At 40.0% G+C, this 26,107-nt stretch overlaps 1 protein-coding gene across 16 annotated transcripts in view; it reads right to left on the minus strand.

Annotated features, from left to right (window-relative positions):
* The window catches only part of ARHGAP12 (Rho GTPase activating protein 12), a 119,237-nt gene that overhangs the window by 49,685 nt on the left and 43,445 nt on the right, over nt 1–26,107 (minus strand). For 10 of the 16 annotated variants that reach the window (XM_005668096.3, XM_021064798.1, XM_005668094.3 and 7 more), the window contains exons 4-6: nt 10,612–10,875; nt 2,848–2,988; nt 1,564–1,644 (exon numbers count right to left, since the gene is read on the minus strand). In XM_005668096.3, the coding sequence (XP_005668153.1) occupies nt 1,564–1,644; nt 2,848–2,988; nt 10,612–10,875 (486 nt within the window). The remainder of the gene's footprint in view (nt 1–1,563; nt 1,645–2,847; nt 2,989–10,611; nt 10,876–26,107) is intronic. The other 6 variants (XM_021064803.1, XM_021064804.1, XM_021064800.1 and 3 more) reach the window with 1 other exon arrangement.

Genomic DNA, 26,107 nt, shown 5'->3' on the forward strand with positions numbered 1-26,107 from the left:
TGACACATTGCTCAGGTCCCATCAGTGGAAGTCATATGGTCACATGACTAAACTGGATTCAGTCATGGTAGAAGCAGAACAACGCACAGCCACCCACGGCAGGAGGCCACTACAAAGGTAGGAGGCACACAGCAAAGGGCTCTGATAAAGGAGTGGGTAAAGGACAGAACAGATCCAATGATACAATCTGCCACTGTATGCAATCTCGGTTTTTTAATCTTTTGATAGCTTTTAAGACTGTCTCCCACTATTGAAGTTGTGCAGATCCATAAAATTTTGTCAACATGTAGATTTATTTTTCTCTATTCTGATCAGGACTGAAGGTATTATTTTCCAGTTAAAGACTTACGCCTTCCTTCAGCTTTAGAAAATTTCCAGAAATTACATTTTCGAATATTTTCTCTACCATTTCTTCCATTCTCTTCTTCTAATATTTCTGATATGTGAATATAAGAATTCTTTCTTTTTTTTTTTTTTGCTTTTTAGGGCCTGTGGCATATGGAGGTCCCCAGGCTAGGAGTCGAACTAGAACTACAGCTGCCAGCCTACTCCACAGCCACAGCATCACAGGATCCGAGCTGTGTCTGCAACCTACACCACAGCTCACGGCAACGCCAGATCCTTAACCCACTGAGCAAGGCCAGGGATCGAACCTACATCCTCATGGATGCTAGTTACGTTCATTTCTGTTGAGCCATGATGGGATCTCCTAAGAATATAAGAATTCTACTCCTCTTCTACTTCTCTTAACTATGCTTTAGTATTCATCTTCTTGTCCCTCCATCTATAGTTTATTTACATTATCCACTGCACTTTATATTTCAATTTTTTCTATATTCATGTTTCTTTATACTAAAAACATTTTTCTTTAAATTGACTTACTTTGGGGAAAAAGAAATTTTTCTGTAAAAACTAAAGTCTATCTGAAAAATGATCACTCTATGCTACTCACAGTTGTATTCTAAAACATTAAAATAATGTACCGATTAAAATTTGTTTGCTTAGACCTCATTTTAAATTATCTTCATACTACTAGTGATAGTATATGACCACTTTGAAACCTACTGCCTTAGATAAGTGCACCAGGGCTGACTTTATCTAAAGAGAGATCCAGCGAGAACCCTAGAATATTTCATCGCCACAAGCTGCTAATGATGGATTCAATCACAAAATACATCTACATACAAGAATAAACTTGAATATTGAGTTGCTTTTCTTTCTTTAAAAAAATTTTTAAAATATCTTCATGTAAAATTTCAATATCTTCAAGATAACTCTGGGCATTAATGTCACTGAAGATGATCTTTTATCCAAGAATAACGAAAAGCTGACCTCAAGTGAAACCAAAAGAATTTTTAAATAGGGATTACTGGTACTACATAGCAGTAAGATAATGCACCTCTTTAAAAAAATTAGCAAAGGATTCTCAATGATTCTGAAAAAACTAGTCTTCCTGCTTTTTAAAAGTTGAATAAAAATTTTAAATTAAGTCAGCGAAAACCATTTCCAGACATTATTTCATCTACTATTTTTAAACAGAAATTCAGTGTCAAGGTTTATTACCTTTGGCAATTCCCATTCTGACCGAGATCCATCTGCACTGTAGTAATATTGTCTACCTTGATCGTCAACATGCTTGAGCCACTATAGAAACAAAACAGTTGTTATTTTTCAAATTTAAATAAAATTGAGCTTATACAACCAGAGATATTAGATGATATTCTTATGAATTTTAATGTATATTTGCTCAAGAACACTGCAAAAGGAATATAACAAACTTATACTTAATGCAAACATGCATTCCCAAACTTGCTAATTAGATTTGCATTTTAAGTTTGGTAAAAATTAAGTAACCTAAGTATTAAATGTAAATTTACTTTCTCTCTTTTTCCTCCAATGCCAAGATAGTGATTCAAGGACCACGTAAAACAACATAACAAGAAACACATAACATTAAGATACACAGGTATATATATGCACTGGACAAAGGGCCACACCTGCCCTGAAAACAGGGTTGAGAAATTCACAAAAGGGAATTTTTTTTCGATCTTTAAGGATACAACTACTAAACACTTTAAACCAAACTTCATGCAAACCCTTAGGAATTACCTCCTGCAGCAAACACATCTTACTCAACACAACTCAAAAAACACCAGCAACAAAACTTCATATAGTACAAGGAATATGAAGGGGAGAAGACTAAGATGAAAACATATGATCTTGATTGTGAAATAAATGAAAACTGTTGTTTCCTTATGTTCTAGTGTCAAACACTAAATATAACTAAAGAGCAGGGACGAGGGGTAAAAACCTACCTCCATTTATTACCAAGGGTCTAACTCTTTAAACTAGCACAATCTACCACTTACCTTCTCTGATAATAAACACATAAATTTCAATGTGCATTCCCAAACTTACTAATTCATCATCAAATACTAGATTCATGGTTTTTGTTTCACATAACTTGATTACAGAAAAAAAAAAGTCTACAAAGTGACATGGTGTATCATAGTGGCATGTTGAGAAAGCCATTCCCAAAAAACTACTCCATGAGAAAAACACAACGCAATTTGCTTAGCTGAAAATGTCTAACCAGAATGACACGCACTGGGGTCTACTCTGAAAAAGGTCTGTCAAATTGGTTGACACCACAAAAATTACTGTTGCTATAAGCAGTTTAAAACCATGAATCAGTAATTACACTGACTTTTCATACTGTCAGTTGAAAGGCTTACAGAATTACAAGAAAATATTTTCATGAGTTTTTAAATTACTACGGAAACTTCTGTACACAACTATTTTGAGAAGACTCTGCCAAGAAAACTAGATGAGAAATAAAGAAGGTACCTTTTCATTAGTATAGTCACTGGTATATAAGGTATGCCCACGTTCATCCAGCTCTTCTGACCAACCCCTTGGAGGAGAACCACACTGACTATCTGACTGGCTGTAACAAATGCTCTGGTAGTTTTCTTCTGATGAAAGCAGCTATAAATAGTCAGAAACATAAGGATTTTTCTTCTTTGAATATATATATACACACGCAGCAGCTGAAAATCTAAACAATTGACTTTATTTGGCTCTATGTACTAAGATATCTTGAATATATTTAAATATTGAATTTTCAAAACAAATTCTTTAGGCTTTTAAATGGTATACTTAAGTAGTGAGGTGAAATTAATAAGAGTTATTTTATTCACGTTAATGCAACTCCAGAAAAATTCACTATAAAGGAATTGAAGACAATGTTTTCAGACTGAGAGATAAAATACTACCTTCTCTTTAATGCTGCTTTGACCTCAAATCAGGGCTAATAATGACAATGGTGTGTGTATGTGCGTCTATGTGAAAGTAAGAGATAAGGGCACTTCATTAGACTTAGATTCTTAAAAATGCTCACATATTTATCGCAAGTTCCTAGCCAAATGTCTGGCAGAAAGTGCTCAACAAATATATCCTGAACTATTTTTTGAAAGCATTGTGGGGGGGGATGGGGAGAAAGACAATAGTGCTTTTTGGCGGGGACTGGGGGGGACGTCTTTTCAGGGCCACACCCATGGAACGTGGAAGTTCCCATACTAGGAGCCAAATCAGAGCTGTAGATGCGGGCCACAGCCACATCCACAGCAACTCGGGATACAAGCCACATCCCTGACCCACACCACAGCTCACAGCTTCGCCAGATCCTCAACACACTGAGCAGGGCCAGGGACAGAACCTGCATCCTCATGGATACTACTCAAAGAGTTCGCCACCACTGAGCCAGGATGGGAACTTGGACACTAGCTTTTTAACACTGCATGTTATAATTATCACCAAGCTTTCCTAACTCGCTCAACCCAAATGCTTATTAAAAATTATTCAAAATTAAACTTTGAAACAAGAAAAAATATTTATAAAATTCAAACACAATACAGAAAGATTAAGAAATTCAACATGGAAATAATTTAGATATGCTTTATTTTTAAATACATGATAAACTCCAGACACATAAAAGAAGCATATAAGAAGCCTGAGAAAATTTAACAATTCCTGCTTTTTCCAACAAGAGGCACCATAATGTGCCTATCACCACACTTAAACTTCATTCCTTTAACAAATATTTACTAGGTTAACTCTAAAATGCAAATGACCCTTCCAGGGTCACTTTCAAGTAAAACAGCTTCTGCAATTAAATCTGCCTGGTGGCTCAGTGGGTTAAGGTTCTGCAACGTCACTGCAGAAGCTAAGGTTGCTGCTGAGGTGCAGGTTCGATTCCCTGGCCTGGGAGCTTTCACATGCCGTGAGAATGGCAAATAAATAAATATATAAATCTATTCCATCAGACTGGATTCTACCACTGTTATATGGTGTGAAACACTAAAATGTTTAGATTCTCAAAGCTGTAGAAGTAACTTAGACATAAAGCATCCTAATATTATAACATGTTCACAAAAACTGACACAGTTTTACAGAAGCCTTGCATAAAGTGAGCTGTATATGTTTTGTAACAGTAATGTTCTTTAAAAATGGAAAACCTAACTCAAAAATTAATATTTATCTTTACTGGAGACCATTTAAAATGTAAGCTCATATAGAAGTACAATAAAAAATCTTATAGAGGCAGAATAAAAGTAATCTATACAGTAGAATATTATTCAGCCATAAAAAAGAATGAAATTTTGTCATTTGTGACAACACAGATGGACCTTGAAGGCGTTATGCCAAATGAAATAACTCACAGAAGACGGACAAATACCAAATAATAGCACTTATACATGGAATCTTAAAACAAAACAAAACAAAACAAAAAACTCACAGCTCACAGATACAGAGGACAGATGGGTGGTTGCCAGAGATGTAGGGAATAGGTGAAGAGAGTCAAAAGGCACAAACCTCTAGTTATAAAATAAGTAAGTCATGGGGATATAAGACACGGCACAGTTATATAGTTAACAATTCTGTATTATACAGTTGAAAGGTACTAAAAGAGTACATCTTAAAAACTCTCATTACATCTTAAAAATTCTCATTCCAAGAAAATAATATCCTGTAACTTCGTATGATGAGGGATATGAACTAAGCTTAGTGTAATGATCATTTTGCAATATATACAAATATCAAATCATATTACATAAAAAAATTTTTTTAAATCATCAAGGAGCAAGAGGTTAAGAAATATTCAGGAACAAAAACTAACGGGTAGACTGGGGATTTGGGATGAAAATGTTCCAAAATTAGGATGTGACGATGGCTGTACAACCATAAATATAATAAAATCCATTCAATTAAAAAAACAAAAACTACATGGAAGAAACAGAAAGGTAAGTGGGGAGCTCCCATCGTGGCACAGCAGAACAAATCCGACTAGGAACCACGAAATTGTGGGTTCAATTCCCTGGCCTTTCTCAGAGGGTTAAGGCTCTGGCATTGCCGTGAGCTGTGGTGTAGGTCAAAGACATGGCTCAGATCCCAAGGTGCTGTGGCTGTGGCGTAGACCGGCAGCTGTAGTTCTGATTAGAGCCCTAGCTTGGAAACCTCCATATGCCATGGGTGCAGCCCTAAAAAGCCAAAAAAAGAGAGAGAGAGATAGGGAGTTCCTGTTGTGGCGCAGCAAAAATGAATCCAACTAGGAACCATGAGGTTGTGGGTTCAAATCCCTGGCCTCAATCAGTGGGTTAAGGATCCGGCATTGCTGTGAGATGTGGTGTATAGATCTCAGGTGCAGCTCGGATCTGGCATTGCTCTGGCTGGGGTATGGACCGGCAGCTGTAGCTCCAATTCAACCCCTAGCCTGGGAACCTCCACATGCCGCGGGAGTGGCCCAAGAAATGGCAAAAAGACAAAATAAATAAATAAATAAATAGAAAGGAGAGACCCACAAATTGAATTTTTCAACATCAACAATGTAAGCCAGAAAACATGAGAATAAAATCTTCAATAAATGAGGGAAAAACAAAAAACAATCAGCTACATTCCAAGATATTCTAAAAAATAAGAAGGAAAAATAAATTTCCAGGCCCAAAAAAAACTGAGAATCTATCACTAAGAGATGCTCCCTAAGGAAATTTTAAAGTATGTACTTAAGATAGTAAAAAGTTATCCAAGATAATCTAATTTGCATACAGAAATGTGAAAAAAGAAAGCGGTAAACATGAAAAGAGAAAGTGGTAGAAGTTCCTGTCACGGCTCAGGGGAAACCAACCTGACTAGCATCCATGAGGACACAGGTTCGATCCCTGGCCTCGATCAGTGGGTTAAGGATCCAGTATTGCTGTGAGCTGTGGTGTAGGTCGCAGATGCAGCTCTGATCTGGCATTGCTGTGGTGTATGCCAGCAGCTACAGCTGTGATTTGACCCCTAGCCTCAGAACCTCCATATGCCACGGGTGCAGCCCTAAAAAGAGGAAGGAAGGAAGGGAGGGAGGGAGGGAGGGAGGAAGGGAGGGGTAAATTTAAGAATCGCCAGGTAGGGAGTTCCTGTTGCAGTGCAGTGGTTAACAAATCTGACGAGGAACCATGAGGTTGCGGGTTCGATCCCTGGCCTTGCTCAATGGGTTAAGGATCTGGCGTTGCTGTGAGCTGTGGTGTAGGTCACAGACGCGGCTCAGATCCCGAGTTGCTGCGGCTCTGGCGTGGGCCATCGTCTACAGCTCCGATTAGACCCCTAGCCTGGGAACCTCCATGTGCCAAGGGAAGCGGTCCTAGAAAAGGAAAAAAGACAAAAACAAAAACAAACAAACAAAAAAGAATCACCAGGTATAACAACAATTAAGGAACTAAAAATAGAAATAGAATATACAACAATTGGACCACAGCACGTATAGCTTCCGCATGGTTTTAAGGAGCAAGGAGATGCTGACTAACCACAGACCTTAGTAAGTATGTACATTAAAGCTTCCAAGGCAGTGTTTCTCAACAGCAGCACTGCTGACAATCAGGGACAGGTTACTCTTCATGGTGAGAGTGATCTTGTGAACCACAGGATGCTCAACAGCATCTCTAGTCTCTGTCCACAAGATGCCAGTAGCCCACCCAGAGGTGCAAACAACCCAAAATGTCCCCAGACACGGTCTAATGTCCCCAATTGAGCACCAGCGTTCTAGGGCAACCACTCAAATAATAAGCTTCTGAGTTAGCATGAAAGAGTGAACACTTTGCTCCTTCTCAAACCCCCCCAAACTAAAAGTACCAATATAAGCCTTATTTTTTTTTAATTTTATTCATTTATTGTCTTTTTAGGGCCACACCCATGGCATATGGAGGTTCCCAGGCTAGGGGTTGAATCAGAGCTACAGCTGCCAGCCTACACCACAGCCCACAGCAACGCCAGATCCTTAACCCACTGAGGGAGGCCAGGGATCGAATCCACATCCTTATGGATACTAGTCGGGTTCATTAACCACTGAACCACGACAGGAACTCGCAATATAAGCTTTAAAAGACCTGAACTCCCAAGACTGGGGAGAACACAAGACACAACAGCCACAAAATTCTGGAAGCTGAGAAGTCTATGAACAAAACCCCCAATTATCCACAAAGAAAGCAGAATCTACACTGGTGGGGGGCTGAGCAGGGAAAATGAAATGCAACAAGTTCTCGGAGCAAAGCCTTTGAATGGCTCAGGAACTGACAGTATTAGGTACTCCTGGAACTAAAATGAACAGGATCAAAAAAATAAAGATAAAATCTCCAGGATCCCTCTCTTCATTCCTAACCACAAGATGAGCACCTTTGCTTATTATTCTTGCAGATGTAGAGGGAGTTAACTCCTCTCAAGAGCAGCAAGATTGCACAGTGAAAGACAACAGCTCAACAGGCTCAGGAACATGGGTACCAAACAGAAAAAAAGAGAGGAGACTAAGTACTGCGTGAAACTAAATGCAGCTACTGAGACCCCAGCAGCACTTCCTGTCCAATTTAAGACTTCTGGTGGCCTAGCCATTAAAAGGATCTGGCGTTCGGAGTTCCCATCGTGGCGCAGTGGTTAACGAATCCGACTAGGAACCATGAGGTTGCGGGTTCGGTCCCTGCCCTTGCTCGGTGGGTTGACGATCCGGCGTTGCCATGAGCTGTGGTGTAGGTTGCAGATGCGGCTCGGATCCCCCGTTGCTGTGGCTCTGGCGTAGGCCGGTGGCTACAGCTCCGATTCAACCCCTAGCCTGGGAACCTCCATATGCCGCGGGAGCAGCCCAAGAAATAGCAACAACAAAAGACAAAAAGACAAAAAAAAAAAAAAAAAAAAGGATCTGGTGTTGTCACTGCTGTGGCTCAGGTTTCATCCCTGGCCCAGGAACTTATGCAAGCCTTGGGTGCAGCCAAATAAATTTTTTTGTATTTATCTATTTATATTTTAGGGCCGCACCCACAGCATATGGATGTTCCCAGGCTAGGGATCAAATAGGAGCGGCAGCTGCCATGCTACGACAGAGCCACAGCAATGCACGATCTGAGCCGTGTCTGAGACCTACACCACAGCTCAAGGCAATGCCAGATCCTTAACTGAGGGAGGCCAGGGATTGAACCTGCTTCCTCATGGATACTGGTTGGGTTCGTTAGCTGCTGTGCCACAACAGGAACTCCTCCCCCTAAAAAAAAAAGTTTCAAATAAATAAATGACTTCTCTGAAGGCTGGGCAGTCTAAAAGGGACCTAATGGTTCTAACGTGGCCCAGACTACAGTTGACCCAGATCGCCATTAATGTCAAGTTCAAGATGCCTCACAATTGTGAGAAGAAGAACAAAAAAAAAAAGATTTCCAATCTAGAATTCTATCCTCAGGCAAACTATCAATTAAATATGCAAGCAGAATAGAGACATTTTCACAGGCACAGTCTCCATTTTACCTCCCACGTGCAACCTTTCTCGAGAAGTTCCTGAAGATATGCCACTTCAGAAACACCTATTTTTATACAATACGTGCAGAGAGTGGCAGTGTAAGCTGAGACTGGTGGGCAAATCACTCTCACTTATTCACAGAAACAGAAAGCTAAGAAACGTTCAAGTTCCCATGCGTCCTTTGAATTCCTTTCAGTTATTCTATAATTTAGCCCTTTCCCTAACTCTTCCAAATTATAAGGTTTTACTTTTATTACTGACACACACGGCAACTTGTTTTCCAATCTTTCTAGATACACAATTCAAACACCTCTTTTACACTTTTCTTATTATAGTAACACATGAACAATTTCTCACTATTCTCCATCTCCTTAAATGCTCAAAGTACCAGTTACCACCAAACCAAAGCTATAAATAATCAGCTGAAAAATAGAACAGGAAGAGGTGTTATTAACTATAAAAAAGGCTTTTAGATTCTGCTAAATGTTGGGTATGTTACTTGATTTCTCCAGCTCCTACCTGTGGGGCTCTGTGGGGTTTTTCTTTTTCTTTTTCTTTTTTTTTTTTTTTTTTGCTTCTTAGAGCTGCAACCATGGCATATGGAAGTTCCCAAGTGAGGAGTCAAATTGCAAATTGGAGCTGCAGCTGCCAGCCTACACCACAGCCACAACACCACCAGACCCAAGCTGCATGTGTGACCTACACCACAGCTCACGACAACACCAGATCTTTAACCCACTGCCTAAGGCCAGGGACCAAACCTGCATCCTCATGGATACTCGTAGGATTCATAACCCACTGAGCCACAATGGGAACTCCCGGGGGCTCTGTTTTTACCGAACGAGCCAGCTGCTTCCTCTCAGAGCAGAGTGTCCTGTGCAGTCATAGGCAACTCATCTACCATACAGGAGGCTTTAACTCCATCTCTCAATCCTACTCAAGCTCCTCCTGCAGTTCTGAACAGTCCCAGGGAAGTTCTTCAGACCTCGAGATGAGCATTTCAGAAAACAGCACTAGCCAATTTGCTGCACTGCCCCATGACAGGTGTGGGGAGATGAAGCCAGGGTGGGGTGGGGAGGTGGTATGGACACTTATTAGAGACAATAATTTGTGTGTGTGTATGTGCACATTCCTGCAGCATGTGGAAATTGCCAGGCCAGGTATCGAACACACACCACAGCAATGACCCAAGCCACTGCAGTGACAATGCTGGATCCTTAACCCCCTGTGCCACAAAGGAACTCTCAAGAAAATAATGATTTTAGAGTGACTTGTCAGACTCAGAGGATGGTCCATTTGCAGCAAAGAAACTGCATTATTTTATTCATTTTATATAAATAAATGGTCTTATAGCTTTAACAAAAACTGAGAAATATCTTGCTAGTCCTACCAAACCATAAAGAAAAGTCAGTGAAATAATTCTGTTATTTGTTTGGCTAAATTATATATTTCCTTTCCTTCTTTTTCCAAAAAAAGGTCACTCCCTGAGCAATAACAATGATTGAATTAGTGTCTTGAAGCACATGAGGGAAGCCACTGGCACTAGCTGACATTAATCCAGTTAACTCTGAACTAGTAAGCATGCCGCTAGGTCAGCTTCTGTCTACTAGTTAGAGATTAAGGAATAGCAAACACTAATATAATATTAGTATAATAAAACTTGGAAGAACATTTAGTATCTTAGAGACGTCAAGGGTCAGAAGCAAACCCATTCACTTCTTTTGTCTTTGTGGAATGAAAAGAGAGAAAGAAAGCTGGGGAACACAAGGGCTGACACCCCCCCCCCACCCCGTTACCTCTTGATCTCCTGGGCTCTGGAAATCGCCTTTGCTTATGTTTGTATCCCGAGTCGAACGAGGGGGTTTCCAGGTCCTCTCCTGCGTTCCTCTGTTGTAGTAATAACAACGCCCTGAACTATCTTTATGAGTCTCCCATTCACCATTAATCTGAATTGCTGGGCTTCCAGGTAGTGGAGGGAGAGCAGACTGGGAGATTTTCAGTTCTTGCAGGTTAGCGTAGACGGGAGAATCCGGCCGCCCTTGGTTTGGAGGTGTTGTCGCCTGTGGAAAATGTGAAACATCCATGTTTAAAGTGGCACAACACTGACAAAATTAAATCAGACGTGAGATTTATAAAACACCAAGTACTAATTCATTTCAAAACATATGTACAAGTGTGTCTATTCTTCCTAAGGAACTAAGAATTTAAGTTTTACTATTCATAGTTTGAAAAATAAAATCTTCAAATAGAATCCAAAGTGTGCCATGACTACCCCCGCACCCTAAAAGAACACTCGACTAAAAGTCAGGAGCTGTGGGTCCCAGTCCAAGATCTGGCCTAACAAGTTGTAGGCAATGGGACTAGATCACCGTATTGCTCTGCGATTGAATTTCTTAATCTTTGTAAGTGAAGAAACTGGTTAAACCCTCTGGGTCTCCAATGGCACTAAGACTCTACAATTTAAGGCCATGTTTAAAATGTAAAGTCTTACATAGGCAATTCGACATTTATTTAGAAAATTATCAATCAAAAGAAAGATTTTACAAGCTAAACTCTAACATTAAATCAAGGATATAAGTAAAAGATAAAGGGGATATGATATTTTGCCTAAGAATTTACCACATTCTATTCCTTCTCAGTTATAATTTCTCTGAGCCATAAACAAATCTGTAAGCTCTTCCTAGTTTACTTATTTGTAAAATTTCTAAGAGTGGAGAAACAATTAGCAGTAGTGCTATGATTTACATCCGTTTATCTCAACCTTCAGTTTTACTTTTTTTTTTAAATGTCTCACTAGGTGTCAGTCAAGAGCAGAGTGCTCTTCATCACTGTGTGGAAGGACACTGAAAGGTGTTAGAACTGTAGTGGCTAAAGGAAAAAAGCATGCATCTGAGGACGCCTTTTCATGCTGTGCAATGGTATGTATATATACCTTTCCTTTTAAAGGGGGTTTCTCAACCTCAGCACCACTAACATTTGGGAGTACAGTTCTTTGTTGTGGGGGCTATCCTGGCAGTGTGGAATGTCTGCTGGCCTCTCTGCCCTCTACCCACTGGATGACAATGGCTTCCCCCTACTGAGACAACTGCAGAGTCTCCAGACGCTGCCAAACGTCTCCTGGGGACAGAACTGCCCTGGGGGAGAAGTACGGCTTAGCCACAGTAATCCTAGAATTATTCAGATCTTCAATTAATTTCTAACATACCCAGGGTTTTATGAATGCTTGAAAACATTGAATTAAAAAAGGGAAATGTGAATGGATACACTGGATCAGTTTTACTGAAATTAAAGTATTTTAACCTCCAAAATAGTTCTTGCCTATAAAATAAATATCATGACTCTAAGTCACAGGATAAGCTTTAAAAAAGAAAACAGTAAAAATAACCCAAAACATGAATACATTTTTAAACTGGTTACCTTTGGTCTTTTTAAACATGGTAATTATGTAAATATCATACTCAGTAATACAAATTACACTGTTTCCCTACAAACGTTAGCTTGGAATTGAGACTATCAGCAACCAGCATCTTTCTATGAAGAAAATCTATCCATAAAGACAGATCTCCATGCATTTCTCTTCTACACTAATTCCATATCCTGGTGAATTGGCCAAGATAACAATGCTTCTCTGACTAAAATGAACTAATCTGTTAATATAACAAACAATTCTATGTAGTAAATCATTTCCCAGGACCTTATCTACAGAATATTTATTCAACAAGCGTTAAAGACTTTCATTGCTCCTGATACTTTACTAGACTTGGGGAAATAAAGATGCCAGGAAACGACCATTTTCCAAATGGTTTTCTGGACACATTCTACTAGAGCTTTAAGAAATACTAAATAATAAACTGTTGTTTAAACAGTTCAAATTAAAATAGTTTTTCCAATTTAAAAAAACCAAAGTGCCTTAATGCAGTTTACAAGGCTAGCATAATTCTGAAACAAAAGCAAAGAATTAAATGAAAGAAAATTACCAATTAATCTCACTTATAAATGTAGATAAAAATACACAGAACATTAGCAATCAAACCTACCCTTGCATTACATAAATTTTTTAAAAAAGAGAAATGTTAAGGAAGTCTGCCTTCAGGAAATCTCTTGCTATAATTCTTTGTACTAACAGACTAACCTGATCATCTCCACAGACACCAACTGAGCTACTGATAAAATTCAACATGGATTCAGGATAAAATTCTTAGCAAGTGAGGAATAGGTGATGCCTCCTTAATGTAACATTTAAAAATTACTGTTTAAGGAACTTCCTGGTGGCTCAGCAGGTTAAGGATCCGGCATTGTCACTGCTGTGGCTCTGGTCACTGCTATGGCACAGGTTCAATCCCTGGCCTGGAACTTCTGCATGCCATGGGCATAACCAAAAATATATTATTCAAAATAAACATCATACTTAGAAGACACTGATAAGAAGCATTTTTACTAAAGCCAGGAATAATTTCAGGATGCCAAGTAACACCATTTTTACTCAACAAATGTACTAAGGTATGAAAAACAAGTTAACTCATAAATATCCAGGAGGAAAACAACTCTGATATTTGTCATTGACATAACCAATATCTGAATACTTAAGTTCATGAAAGCAACTAAGTTGAATAAATTGGCCAAATAGATCATTTAATCAATTTCTGATACATGAGCAATTACAAATTGGAAAATTTAACAGAATTTTTTAAATCTCATTCATACTAGGAAAAGAACTGTTAAACACAATTAAGCTCTGAAAGAAATTTACAAACCAAATGGAGGAATACTTATAAAACTTTCCTCAGGTACTGAAAATTAAATTTCAATAGATAAACCTTTGCTACCAAATGGAAAAACTTAACTTCGTTAACTTGTTACTTATCCAAAAGTTATCAAGTTCTACAAATTCAATGCAATGTTTGGCATGCAATATAGTTGGTTCACAGACCAGTACTGAAGAAAATCTGCTGAATGAATGGACAAATGCGTAAACGAATAAACCAAAGAATGCAAAAACATATACCCAAGTAAAAGGAAAGTGAAGGACCTGATGAAGAGAGGAAACTCAGAAAACATCCACCTCTAGTTTGGGAAAAGTATGGACAACAATGTCACCAGTTAAGACAGGAACTATCTAAAAGTGGGCTGGGGAGTTCCCGTAGCGGGTCAGCGGTAACAAACCCAAGTAGTATCCATTAGGATCCAGGTTTGATCCCTGGCCTTGCTCAGTAGGTTAAGGATCCAATGTTGCCATGAGCTGTGGTGTAGGTCACAGACACAGCTCGGATCTGGTGTGGCTGTGGCTATGGCGTAGGCCAGCAACTGCAGCTCCGATTCAACCCCTAACCTGGGAAACTCCATATGCCGCAGGTGTAGACAAAAAAAAAAAAAAGAAAAAAGAAATAGAGGTGAGAGTTGTGTCTGAAATCAAGACATGTAACAGTCATTTTAAGTAGAACACAAGAGGTTTACTGACAATGGATGAATGGTAAAACTTTTAATATTTTACATTCTTACCACTAAATTTTTGACAGATGTTCATTTGGTGTCACAAACATTTCTGATAGAAATAAGAACTTTGGTTTCTTAATAAATTAACTAAGATCGGCTTAAAACCTTCAATTTCCAAAATGTGTAGAAAGAGAACAGAAGAGCCGCAGCTGCCAGCCGACACCACAGCCCACAGCAATGCCGAATCCCCAACCCACTAAGTGAGGCCAGGGATCAAACCTGAGCCCTTATGGATACTAGCTAGATTCCTTTCTGCTGCTCCACAACAGGAACTCCATGATAAATATCATTAATACTGCTATATGATAGACAAAAGATGTTGAGAGTAAATCCTAACAGTTCTCATCACACAAATTATTTTTTTCAATTTATTTTGTTTCTCTATGAGAAGATGTTCACTAAATTTCTTGTGATAATTACTTCAAGGTGTATGGAAACCAAATCATTATGAAGTACACCTTAAACTTATACAGTACGGTATGTCAATTATATCTCAATAAAACTGGAAGAAAAAATTAAAAATTTTAATTAGTTGTCTCTGGATAATTGGAATTATACTTTTTTCTATGCTTTATTTCCAAATTTTATTACAGTGAGAATTATTACATTTAGAGTTTGATTAGGACAAGAATCTGGGGCACTTGCCTAGTCCACTGGACTCATAAAAATGACAGAAATAGTATTAACATTATATAAACTAGTATTTCTTAAGGGATGGTCACAATCACCTATAATAAGAGTTCCTGTGGTGGCTCAATGGGATCAGCGGCAGTGTCAGGTTTGATCCCCCGCCTGGCACAGTGGGTTAAAAGGATCCAGCATTGTTTGCCAGCTCAGATCTGATTCCTGGCTGGGGAACTCCATATGTCGTGGGGTGGCCAAAAAAGGAAAAAGAAAAACAATTATCCCTAGCAAACTCATCTAGGGATGCTATTAAAATTCCTGTTACTGGAGTTCCCGTCGTGGCTCTTCAGTTAATGAACCCAACCAGAATCCATGAGGACGTGGGTTCGATTCCTGGCCTCGCTCAGTGGGTTAAGGATCCGGCATTGCCGAGACCTGTGGTGTAGGTCATAGACTTGGCTCGGATCCCGCATTGCTGTGGCTGTGGTGTAGGCCAGCAGCTGCAGCTTCGATTCAAACCCTAGAGCTCTGATTAGATCTCTAGCCTGGGAACCTCCATATGCCGTGGTGGCCCTAAAAGCCAAAAAGACAAAATAAAAATAAAAAATAAAATTCCTGCTACTGAGGGTGGAAAGAGTAATGAATGCGGGGGATGGGGTTAGTTAAGAATCTATTTTTTTAAGTACCTTATATGATTTTTATGTACACTACTATTCGAAAGATTCTGATAAAACTCAATCTTCCTGAATGGACTTAGGGCAAACTGGTCCACCAGTCTAAACATTTGCATTATAAAAAAACATAGGGAATTCCCATCGTGGCACAATGGAAATGAATTCCACTAGCATCTATGAGGACATGGGTTCGATCCCTAGCTTTGCAAAATGGGTTAAGGATCTGGCATTGCCATGAGCTGTGGTGTAGGTCGAAGATGAGGCTCTAATCTGGCGTTGCTGTGGCTGTGGTGTAGGCCGGCAGCTGTAGCTCCAGTTTGAGCCCTAGCCTAGGAACCTCCATATGCCATGGGTGCAGCCCCAAAAGGCAAAAAAATAAAAAATAAGCATAAAAAAGGTAAGAACAATTCTTTTTCTCTTTCTTCTTTTTGTCTTTTTAGGGCCACATCTGTGGCATATGGAAGTTCCCAGGCTAGGGATCCAATGAGAGCTGTAGCTGCTGGCCTACACCACAGCCACAGCAATGCGGGTCCAAGCCGAGTCTGTGACCTACACCACAGCTCACGGCAACGCCGGATCCTTAACCCACTGAACAAGGCCAGGGCTGAACCCACATCCTCATGGACGCTAGTCAGATTCATTAACTGCCGAGCCATGACGGAAACTCCAAGAACAATTCTTAAGTCCTTACCACCAGCTGCTTCTTATTCTACAGATAAGTCAAAGGAAGAAGGTTTAAAAGGGTAAACAATAAGAAGCACTTTCAATATATAAATCAAATAAAAATTAGTTCTCAAATATTTTTTAAGCCTCAACAAACAACCTTGGCTCATGAAATGTCAACAACAAAAATAAGTGGATTTTTCATACCAAAAAAATCCTTAAAAGGAGAACAAAGTTAATTTTATGGGTCATGTCTGTCATTAATTAACAACTGAATTGGGACCAGTACCTCTGTACACGACCTAATTTAATATTTAAAAAAAGACTTGGCCTGTTCCACTTTTATCTATACACAGACTGAAATAGTCTCCCACTATCTACAGGAAGGAAAAACTGGGGAACCATAAATAAAAAAAAGGTAACTTAAAACTGAGATTGTACTGAATCCTGACTTTTTTAATTCCAAAAATACTGAGATTTGTCCTCATTACTTCTGACATTAGTTCAATAATTGTTTCTAAAATAAACTTCAGAGAACAGCAGAATACACATTAGCTACACTTCTCGTTTCTTCCTTAGCACATGCTATCCACCACACCATAAATGCTGAATTCTATTTATATTACTGAATAATCAGCACAAGTTCCTGCAACCTATAATCATACCTTTAGTTTAGACTTACAGGGGGGAAAAAAAAAAACATTTACCAAAATATCAGACTCCAAAATGGATTTTTAATCACTTTCTAAATTCTATTTTACTTCATATGGAAAAAAAGACATGTATGTGCCTTTGGTAATTTACCAGCTTAAACTCTGCTTTACTGTAATTGCTAAGAAAAAAGAAAAAAGTGTCCATAAGTGGATATTCAGTTAAAATAGGACTGAAATTTGTTTTAGTTTTACAACTGAAAACTGCCTCCAATTCTTGTTTGTTTGTTTTTGTTGGTTTTTTTTTTTCTAAACTGGAAATTTTAACTTTCCAAAAGACAATCTTTTCACTTACGGGTAAATTGTAGGCGAGAAATATATTACCCTTTGTTTGATAATTTCCAAATACAAAAACTTACAAGTTCTAGTGTTTCTATCTTAAATCAGGACTGCACTGAGATTTCAAGCTAACTTACCATTTAAGAACTAACTGTGAGCCAAGGAGGAGATGAACATAAGACAGTGCCTGTCCTTCAAGTCCCCTGCCTGGCAAAGAGGAAGAGACAGGCAGAATATGACTACAGCCGCAGGGGTTAAGTCCTCTAAAGAGAAGCCAAGACATGGAAGCAACCTAAATGTCCATCAACAGAGGAATGGATAAAGAGGATGTGGTACAAATACAGAATGGAATATTACTCAGCCATAAAAAAGAATGAAATAATGTCATTTGCAGCAATGTAGATGGACCTTGAGATGATCCTACTAAGAACTCAGTCAGAGAAAGAAAATATCATATGATATCACTTATATGTGGAATCTAATTTTAAAAAGATACAAAAGAACTTATTTACAAACAGACTCACAGATTTCACAACTGAACTTACAGTCACCAAAGGGAAAATGGGAAGGAGGGGTAATTTAGAAATTTTGGATTAACATATACACACTACTACATATAAAACAGATAACTTAACAAGGGCCTACTGCATAGCACGAGGAACTCTACTCAACATTCTGTAATAACCTATGTGGGAAAAGAACCTGAAAAAGAATGGGTATATGTGTATGTATAACTTAATCACTTTGCTGTACACCTAAAACTAGCAAAACACTGTAAATCAACTATACTCCAGAAAAATTTTAAAAAGAGAAGCAGCACTAAACAGAGAAAAGAGGGTAAACTGTGGCAGGTGGGAAAAGGCTCCTGGCACAGGTTTAACTACATCTTTAAGGAAAGCAGGAGGAAGTAGAGAGAAGTGGTGAGGGACCTCCAAGCATACCCACAAGCTGACTTAACATAAGGAAATGAAAAGCAGTCCTGGGGGCGGGGGAGGGAGGGGAATGGACGGGGAATTTGGGGTTAGTAGATGCAAACTACTGCATCTGTAATGGATAAGCAATGAGATCCTGCTGTATAGCACAGGGAACTATATCCAGTCACTTGTGATGGAACATAACGGAAGATAACATGAGAAAAAGAATGTGTGTGTGTGTGTGTGTGTGTGTGTGTGTGTGTGTGTGTGTGTGTGTGACTGAGTCACTTTGCTATACAGTAGAAATTGAAAGAACACTGTAGATCAACTAATAAGAAAAAGTTAAAAAAAAAGAAGAGCAGTCCTTCAATAAGAAGTGTAACTTGTAGCTCAGGGAGTTCAGTGCTATGAAGCGCTTTGATAGATATTATTTTCATGGTAATTCTTTTTCTTACTGGTTTTCTTTGCATTGCAATTCCTGTGAGGCTTGATGCCTTACATTCACACACTAGAATTTCTCTAGGCTCCTACCTTTCACCTTGTTGCTGCCCCCACCCCAACTCCCTGTTCTGACCCCCGTGGCCAACAACCTGAGCAGCCCCTTCCCACTTGCCCCTGTGGGGAAGCTGGAGGCCTGACAGATGCCCCTTCCTGGGAACCACGCAAACATACTGACAAGTCATCCCTGGGCCACGAACCTGCAATGACCGCTGCCGACTGACCAAAGAGCAGCTGGGCCCTGCTGCCACCTAGAGCTGCTGGTGGTTCAAGACTGTGCCTACTGGGTGGACTGACATCACAGTGAAGAGCCCTGTCCCAAAATGGCATAGATGACAAATTTGTGCCCACACCTCTCCAGTATCATTTTCTGTTGTTCTCACATGTGTCCCCCCCTCCAGCCTTGCTACCCTGTAGCCGGTAAGGGCAGTTACGACACAGTGCTACTATCATCCCAGATTTCCCGTCTGCCTGTCAGTGAAATGTACAGTTGAAAAGTAGATTCACAGACCACAAATTATCCCAGTCTTAAAAGTTTTCCAAAAGATGAATCAAAAATTAGTTTTAAAATTCTAACTCGTGGTAACTGAAATAAAGTTAAATAAATTCAGCTCCTCAGCCTCAAGAGCCAATTCAAGGTGTCCATAACCACGCCTGGCTGGCCGGTGGCTGCCGATTTGAACAATGCCAACCTGCAGCACTTTGTATTCACCTGCACTAACTCTTCCCGTCACATTACATAGTAATCAGCTGTTATTCTTCTGTGTCTCCCAGTAAACTGTAAGCCCCTTAAGAATTCAGAGCATGATCACATCTTAATCATAGGTGTTCAAAGCCTAGAACTGAAGATCCCTTCTCAAACCCTGACTCAGATTTTTATTTTCCCAGTAATTGCTTTCCTGGTCCACAGAATATTTTAAGTAGGAAGGTAAGGGAGAAGGCTGCTAGAAAGTAATATTTCTTGATGAAACCTCATTATTCAACTGTGTTGCAAGTATTCAACCAGAGATACTTGGCCTTGGTCAGTTAAGCAAACAAAATTCCTCAACAGGACATAATGCTGAGGTAACAAGACTTGGTTACTATTTCATGCTGATGGAGCAACAGTGCAATCGCCTGGTCCACTGCCATTCACGTTACAAATCTCCCTCCCTGGGGACTTGAATGGAACTCTGCAATCAGCATCCAGGGGATGACTAAAGAATACTCTGTTGCTGAAATTTCTAGAGGGTAAAAGTTTAGGGTACAGTTACAAAGGGGAAAAGTGCATCTGTGTTTAATTATGGAAAGCATGTACCACATGTACAAATCTAAGCTTAGAAGTTGAGGTTTCTGACAACAGCAATAATTTCGTAAAGATACAAAACTAAGCCAAAGTTATGTGGTACACATTTAAGGGGCTGACATACTATCCTTTCATTTTCTGAAAAATGACTATTCCTTTTTGTTTTTTTCAAAAACACGAATCTAAAAATATTTCGAAATTTTTTCATTATCTAAGGAAAATAATTTATATATATGTATTTACATAACAACTTATATATATGTATTTACATAACAACATATATATATTATATATAATTTTGTCTTTTTAGGGCCACACCCATAGCATATGGACATTCCCAGGCCAGGGGTCAAATTGGAGCTGTACCACTGGCCTGTGCCACAGCCAAAGCCACGCCAGATCCAAGCCACATCTGCAATCTACACCACAGCTCATGCCACACTGGATCCTTAACCCACTGAGCGACTGAACCTGCATCCTCATGGATATCAGTCAGATTTATTCATTTCCGCTAAGCCATGACACGAACTCTGGAAAATAATTTATAAATTGTTATTTCAAATAAACCCACTAAATAAGTGCATTTCTAATTTACCACATGTCCCAATTCATTAACGAGTCTACACAAGAACACTGTAATACAGCTGCTTGGACAATCTGTTGTTAGGTCCAAACTGAGTGTATACTCACAAGTTTTAAAACATTATATCCTTAAAGTTATACTATAAACCTTAAGTAAACAAAGTTTACTTAAATAAAAAGTAGATGACTTTCATCATTTTGATTGTCCAGCAAGAATTCTTAAGCCCTGAATAACTTAGATACTTAAAGTAAATATTTAAATACATATAGTATGAATCTATAAATACAAAAATATATGCATGTATTCATTCACACATATATATACAGCAAAGAAGATCAAAAGACTACATAAGCTTTTGCAATTTATTTCATGGAATTATGGCTTGTTTTGTTGGGTTTTATTTTTAATCTGCATTTTCTAATTCTTCAAGAAGCACATTAATTTTGAAGATTAAAAATGTGTGGACGGAGTTCCCGTCGTGGCGCAGTGGTTAACGAATCCGACTAGGAACCATGAGGTTGCGGGTTCGGTCCCTGCCCTTGCTCAGTGGGTTAACGATCCGGCGTTGCCGTGAGCTGTGGTGTAGGTTGCAGACGCGGCTCGGATCCCGTGTTGCTGTGGCTCTGGCATAGGCCGGGGGCTACAGCTCCGATTCAACCCCTAGCCTGGGAACCTCCATATGCCGCAGGAGCGGCCCAAGAAATAGCAACAACAACAACAACAAAAGACAAAAAAAAAAAAAAAAAAAAAATGTGTGGATGGGAGTTCCCATGGTGGCTCAGCAAAAATGAATATGACTAGGATCCATGAGGATGCAGGTTCAATCCCTGGGCTCACTCAGTGGCCTAAGGATCTGGCATTGCCATGAGGTGCAGTGTAGGTCAGACACAGGTCAGATCTGGCATTGTTGTGGCCATGGCATAGGCCGGCGTCTACAGCTCTGGTTCAACCTCTAGCCTGGGAACCTCCACATGCCGTGGGTGCAGTCCTAAAAAATACAAAAAAAAAAAAAAAAAAAAAAGTGTGGAAGAAGAGTTCCCATCATGGCTCAGCGGTAATGAACCTGACCAATAACCATGAATATTCAACCCCTGGCCTCACTCAATGGGTTAAGGATTCAGCACTGACATGAGCTGTGGTGTAGGTTGCAGACTCAGCTCGGATCTGGCATTGCTGTGACTGTGGTGTAGACCAGCAGCTGCAGTTCCGATTCAACCCCTAGCCTGGGAACTTCCAAATGCTGCAGGTGTGGCCATAAAAAGCCAAAAAGCCAAAAAAAAAAAAAAGTGTGGAAGACAAAAGTCCATTAGTTTTAAATCCACATAACAATTCTGGGATGACCTTTAAGAAGTTCTATAGCCTAAGCTACAAAGGCAAAAACATCTATGATATCCATGGAGATCAATATTCAAAACTTCAAGTTTATGGAATTCTCTGGTGGCTTAGCAGGTTAAGAACCCAGTGTTGTCACTGCTGGGGCTCAAGTTGCTGCTATGGCACCGGTTTGATCCCTGGCCTGGGAACTCCCCCATGCCACAGGCACAGCCAAAAAAACTGAAAACAAACCAAAAAACCTTAAAAGTTTACCCAGAAAATCTACAGCAGACAAGGAGGACAGGCTTGTTCATGGCCACAGACATTTTGGGTCCTTTCTAAGCCAGAAATGTAGTCACTTAGTTTAGAATTATAATTCTGATAATAAGCCACAATGAGAAGACGGCTCCCTTGAACAAGTTCTCCGAGCAGCTAGTGGATAAAGCAGGGTAGGTTAGGAAAGTAAGATAGGTGGGGTAGAATGGGATTGTTCTATAATGATAGTGGTCAGAAGTCTAGCACCTCTTTGAGCCGTTCACCCTAAAGTTTCACAAGCTGAGGCCTGTTCTAGACATTAGGTAATCATTTCCAGCCCTTCTCTTTGCAACCATCACCACCATCCATCTCCAGAACTTTTTTCATCTTGCAAAACTGAAACTCTGTACCCATTACACAATAACTCTTCATCCCCCTCTACCCCAGCCCCTGGCAACCAACATTCCACTTTGTTTCTACAAATATGGCTACTCTAGGTGCCTCATGTAAGTGGAATCATACAGTATTTGTCCTCTAGTGATTGGCTTATTTCATTTATCAGAACATTCTCAAGATTCACCCATGTCACAGCATGTGTCAGAATTTACCTCTTTCCAAGGTTGAATAATATGTCAATGGATTTATATTCAACATTTTGTTTATCTGTATCTCTTGATGATAGAACTTGGGTTGCTTCGACCTTTTGGCTATGATGAAAATGCCGCTGTGAGTATGGACATACAAGTATGTGTTGTAGTCCCTGCTTTCAATTTCTTTCAGTCTTGAGATGATTACCTTTTTGGCCACACCTGTGGCACATGGAAGTCTCCAGGCCAGAAATCGAACCTGTACCACAGCTCACCCTAAGCCACTGCAGTGACAACCCAGATCCTTAACCTCCTGAGCCACATGAGAACTCCTTCTGATGATTAACTTTCTATGTCACTTTGACCAGGCTAAGAGGATGTCCAGATGGTAAACATTTCTTCTGTGGAGTTCCCTTGTGGTGCACTGGGTTAAGGATCCAGCGCTGTCACTGCAGCAGCTCAGGCCAAGCTGTGGTACAAGTTCCATCCCTGACCTGAGAACCTCCACATACTGCAGAACATTAACTTCTGGATGCATCAGTGGGGGCGTCCTCAGAAGAGATTAGCATGTCCATCAGCAGACTGTGTCAAGAAGACTGTCTTCTCACCAAAAGGGGTGAGCATCATCCAATAGTTCAGGGCCTCAGCAGAACAAAAAGGCAGGGGAAGAATGTGAGCTGAGACAACATGTCTCCCGCCCTAGGACCAGGCCCCCACCACGTCTGACTTGGAATGCATTACACAACTGGCCCTCCTAGTTCTCCAGCCTGCAGAGAGCAGATCCTGGGACTTCTCAGCCTGCAGAACTGCATGAGCCAATTCCTATAATAAATCTCCTCTGACATATATCTACATATAACCCACTCGCTCTGTTTCTCTGGAGAACCTTGACTGATAGAGATAGATACGCAGGAGTTCTCACATGTCTGCAGCACCTGAACGCAGGTTTGCGCTCCGGCCCAGCACAGTGGGTTAAAGGATCCAGAGTTGCTGCAGCTGTGGCATAGGCTACACATGCAGCTCAGATCTGAGGAACGCCATATGCCACGGGGTGACCAAAAAAAGGAGGGAAAAAAAAAAAAGGAAGTGTATACCCAGATTTCTTTTGAAACTCCTTAAATAAGACTTGGTGCGTACAGGGAGGGGGGGGAATCAATGAGCAGCTAAATTTAAAAGCAGTTTCTTTTTGCTCCTCTCAACCCCATCATATAGCCTTCTTCCCGGGGGCGGGGGGGGGAAATAAAACATTCTACTTATATTTCAAAGTGCAGGATACAAAATTCACTTAATAAATGTACTCCAGTTCTACAGAGAGGTTCTGCAAGTCAAAACTGTAATTTGTTTTCCACGATCCTTAGTCTCCTTTCAGGGCCCTTCCAAACCTCTCCATCAAAACTAGGTCTCAGGATTTTCAGAAAAGATTCCTAAATACAAAAAGACCTGTTTCCCACAGCTCAATTTAACCCCACTCCTCAGCTAAAGACTCCCTGTTACCCTACTCTGTTCCAAGGCTCATTTGAGACCTGGCAGCTCCCTTTGCTTCAAATCAGTTATTTATATGCTTGTTTCTTGTCATCAGGTAACTGGACATTCACAGGAGAAATAAAAAGGTTTTCGTTCAGGGTTCAGAAGTCTCTCCACATAAAAGTAGACAAACAAGAAGATCTGTGACAGAGATCTAAATTCAGTTAAGATTTAACTTCTTGCCTAGTTTGCCCTTTTGGGAGACTGCTGCTCTTCAGAATGAGACATACTGAAAGTGGACAAAAGATGCCTGCTTCCTTTTGCAGAAGAAAATGCTAGCCATAGGAAGAAACAAGTCTGCTTATCAGTTTTCTGGTTTCATGTTCTATTTTGGTGAATGCAAAAACATAAAGTCGATGATACATATGTATCAGAGAAAGTACTATTTTAAGAATATCCATGCCATTTTTCTAATTACAGTACATTTAGCTACCAGAGGAACACTGAGATTTATTAATTTCCATTTAAATCAGTAAAGCTGCAGCTGAAAAGCTAAAAAGATCACATTCCTCTCCACTTGATTGCATCAAGTTTTCTTTAACACTTGGCGATTAAGTTTTTTCTTTGCTTTTCTTTTTTTAAGAATCTCCCATAAAGCTCCTTGATGGTTACAGTAACGGCTTCTACAAGGTTTCTGGCTATTCTCTGCAGTACTTTAAAAAAAAAAACCCGGGGTCAGGAATGGTCAATTGAAGTTTTCTTATGGGAGATAATAAGGAAGCAATAGAACTGATCCACTGTTGTACAAAGGGATCTAGTGTTCATTCATAAAGTAGGGCTCTACTACAAGATATGCTCTGTGCTCACCATCAAATCCCCAGAACCTTGCACCAAACAAGGTATGCAGCTGGTGCTCAACAAATATTTAGTGAATGCATCAACAATTTGATCATTCCAGTAAATCTAAAGTCATTTTTGTTTTATTTTATTCTTTTCCCATCAGTGCTTTTCTTTGCAAATAAAAAATGACTAGGGAGTTCCCGTCGTGGCACAGTGGTTAACAATCCGACTAGGAACCATGAAGTTGCGGGTTCAGTCCCTGCCCTTGCTCAGTGGGTTAACGATCCGGCTGTGGTGTAGGTCGCAGATGCGGCTCGGATCCTGCGTTGCTGTGGCTCTGGTGTAGGCTGGTGGCTACAGCTCTGATTGGACCCCTAGCCTGGGAACCTCCATATGCCGCGGGAGCAGCCCAAGAAATAGCAAAAAGACAAAAAAAAAAAAAAAAAAAAGACTAAAATACTTAATATTTATTTTTTTAAAATCTAACAGTTCTACTAAAACCCACAGTTCAGGAGTTCCCTTTGTGGTGCAGTGGAAACAAATCTGACTAGTATCCATGAGGTGCAGGTTTGATCCCTGGCCTCACTCAGAGGGTCAGGGATCCAGTGTTGCCATGAGCTGTGGTGTAGGTCCCAGATGCAGCTCGGATCTGGCGTTGCTGTGGCTGTGGAGCCTGAAAACTTCCACATGCCGAAGGTGTGGCCCTACCTAAAAAGACAAAAAACAAAAACAAAAACAAAAACAAACCCCACAGTCCACTGTGTGTATTTAAAAACTATTGGTTAGTGGTGCTCATTTTGTAATGTACAGAAATATCAGAGTTCCCTGGTGGCCTAGCAGTTAAAGGTTCTGGTGTGGTCAGGCAGTGGCTCAGATCACTGCTGTGGTGCAGGTTGGATCCTTGGCCTGGGAACGTCCACAATGCATCAGACATGGCCAAAAAAATAATATAATAAAATTGCTATGTTGCTGTACACCAAGAAATAACAGTGTTTTAGGTCAATTATATTTCAACAAACAAACAAATTCATAGAAAAGGAGATCAGATTTGGGGTTACCAAAGGCAGAAAGGGGAAGGGTTGCTAGGAGGAGGAAAAATTAGATGAAGG

Source organism: Sus scrofa, chromosome 10, assembly GCF_000003025.6.
Source record: "Sus scrofa isolate TJ Tabasco breed Duroc chromosome 10, Sscrofa11.1, whole genome shotgun sequence".
Taxonomy (NCBI): domain Eukaryota; kingdom Metazoa; phylum Chordata; class Mammalia; order Artiodactyla; family Suidae; genus Sus; species Sus scrofa.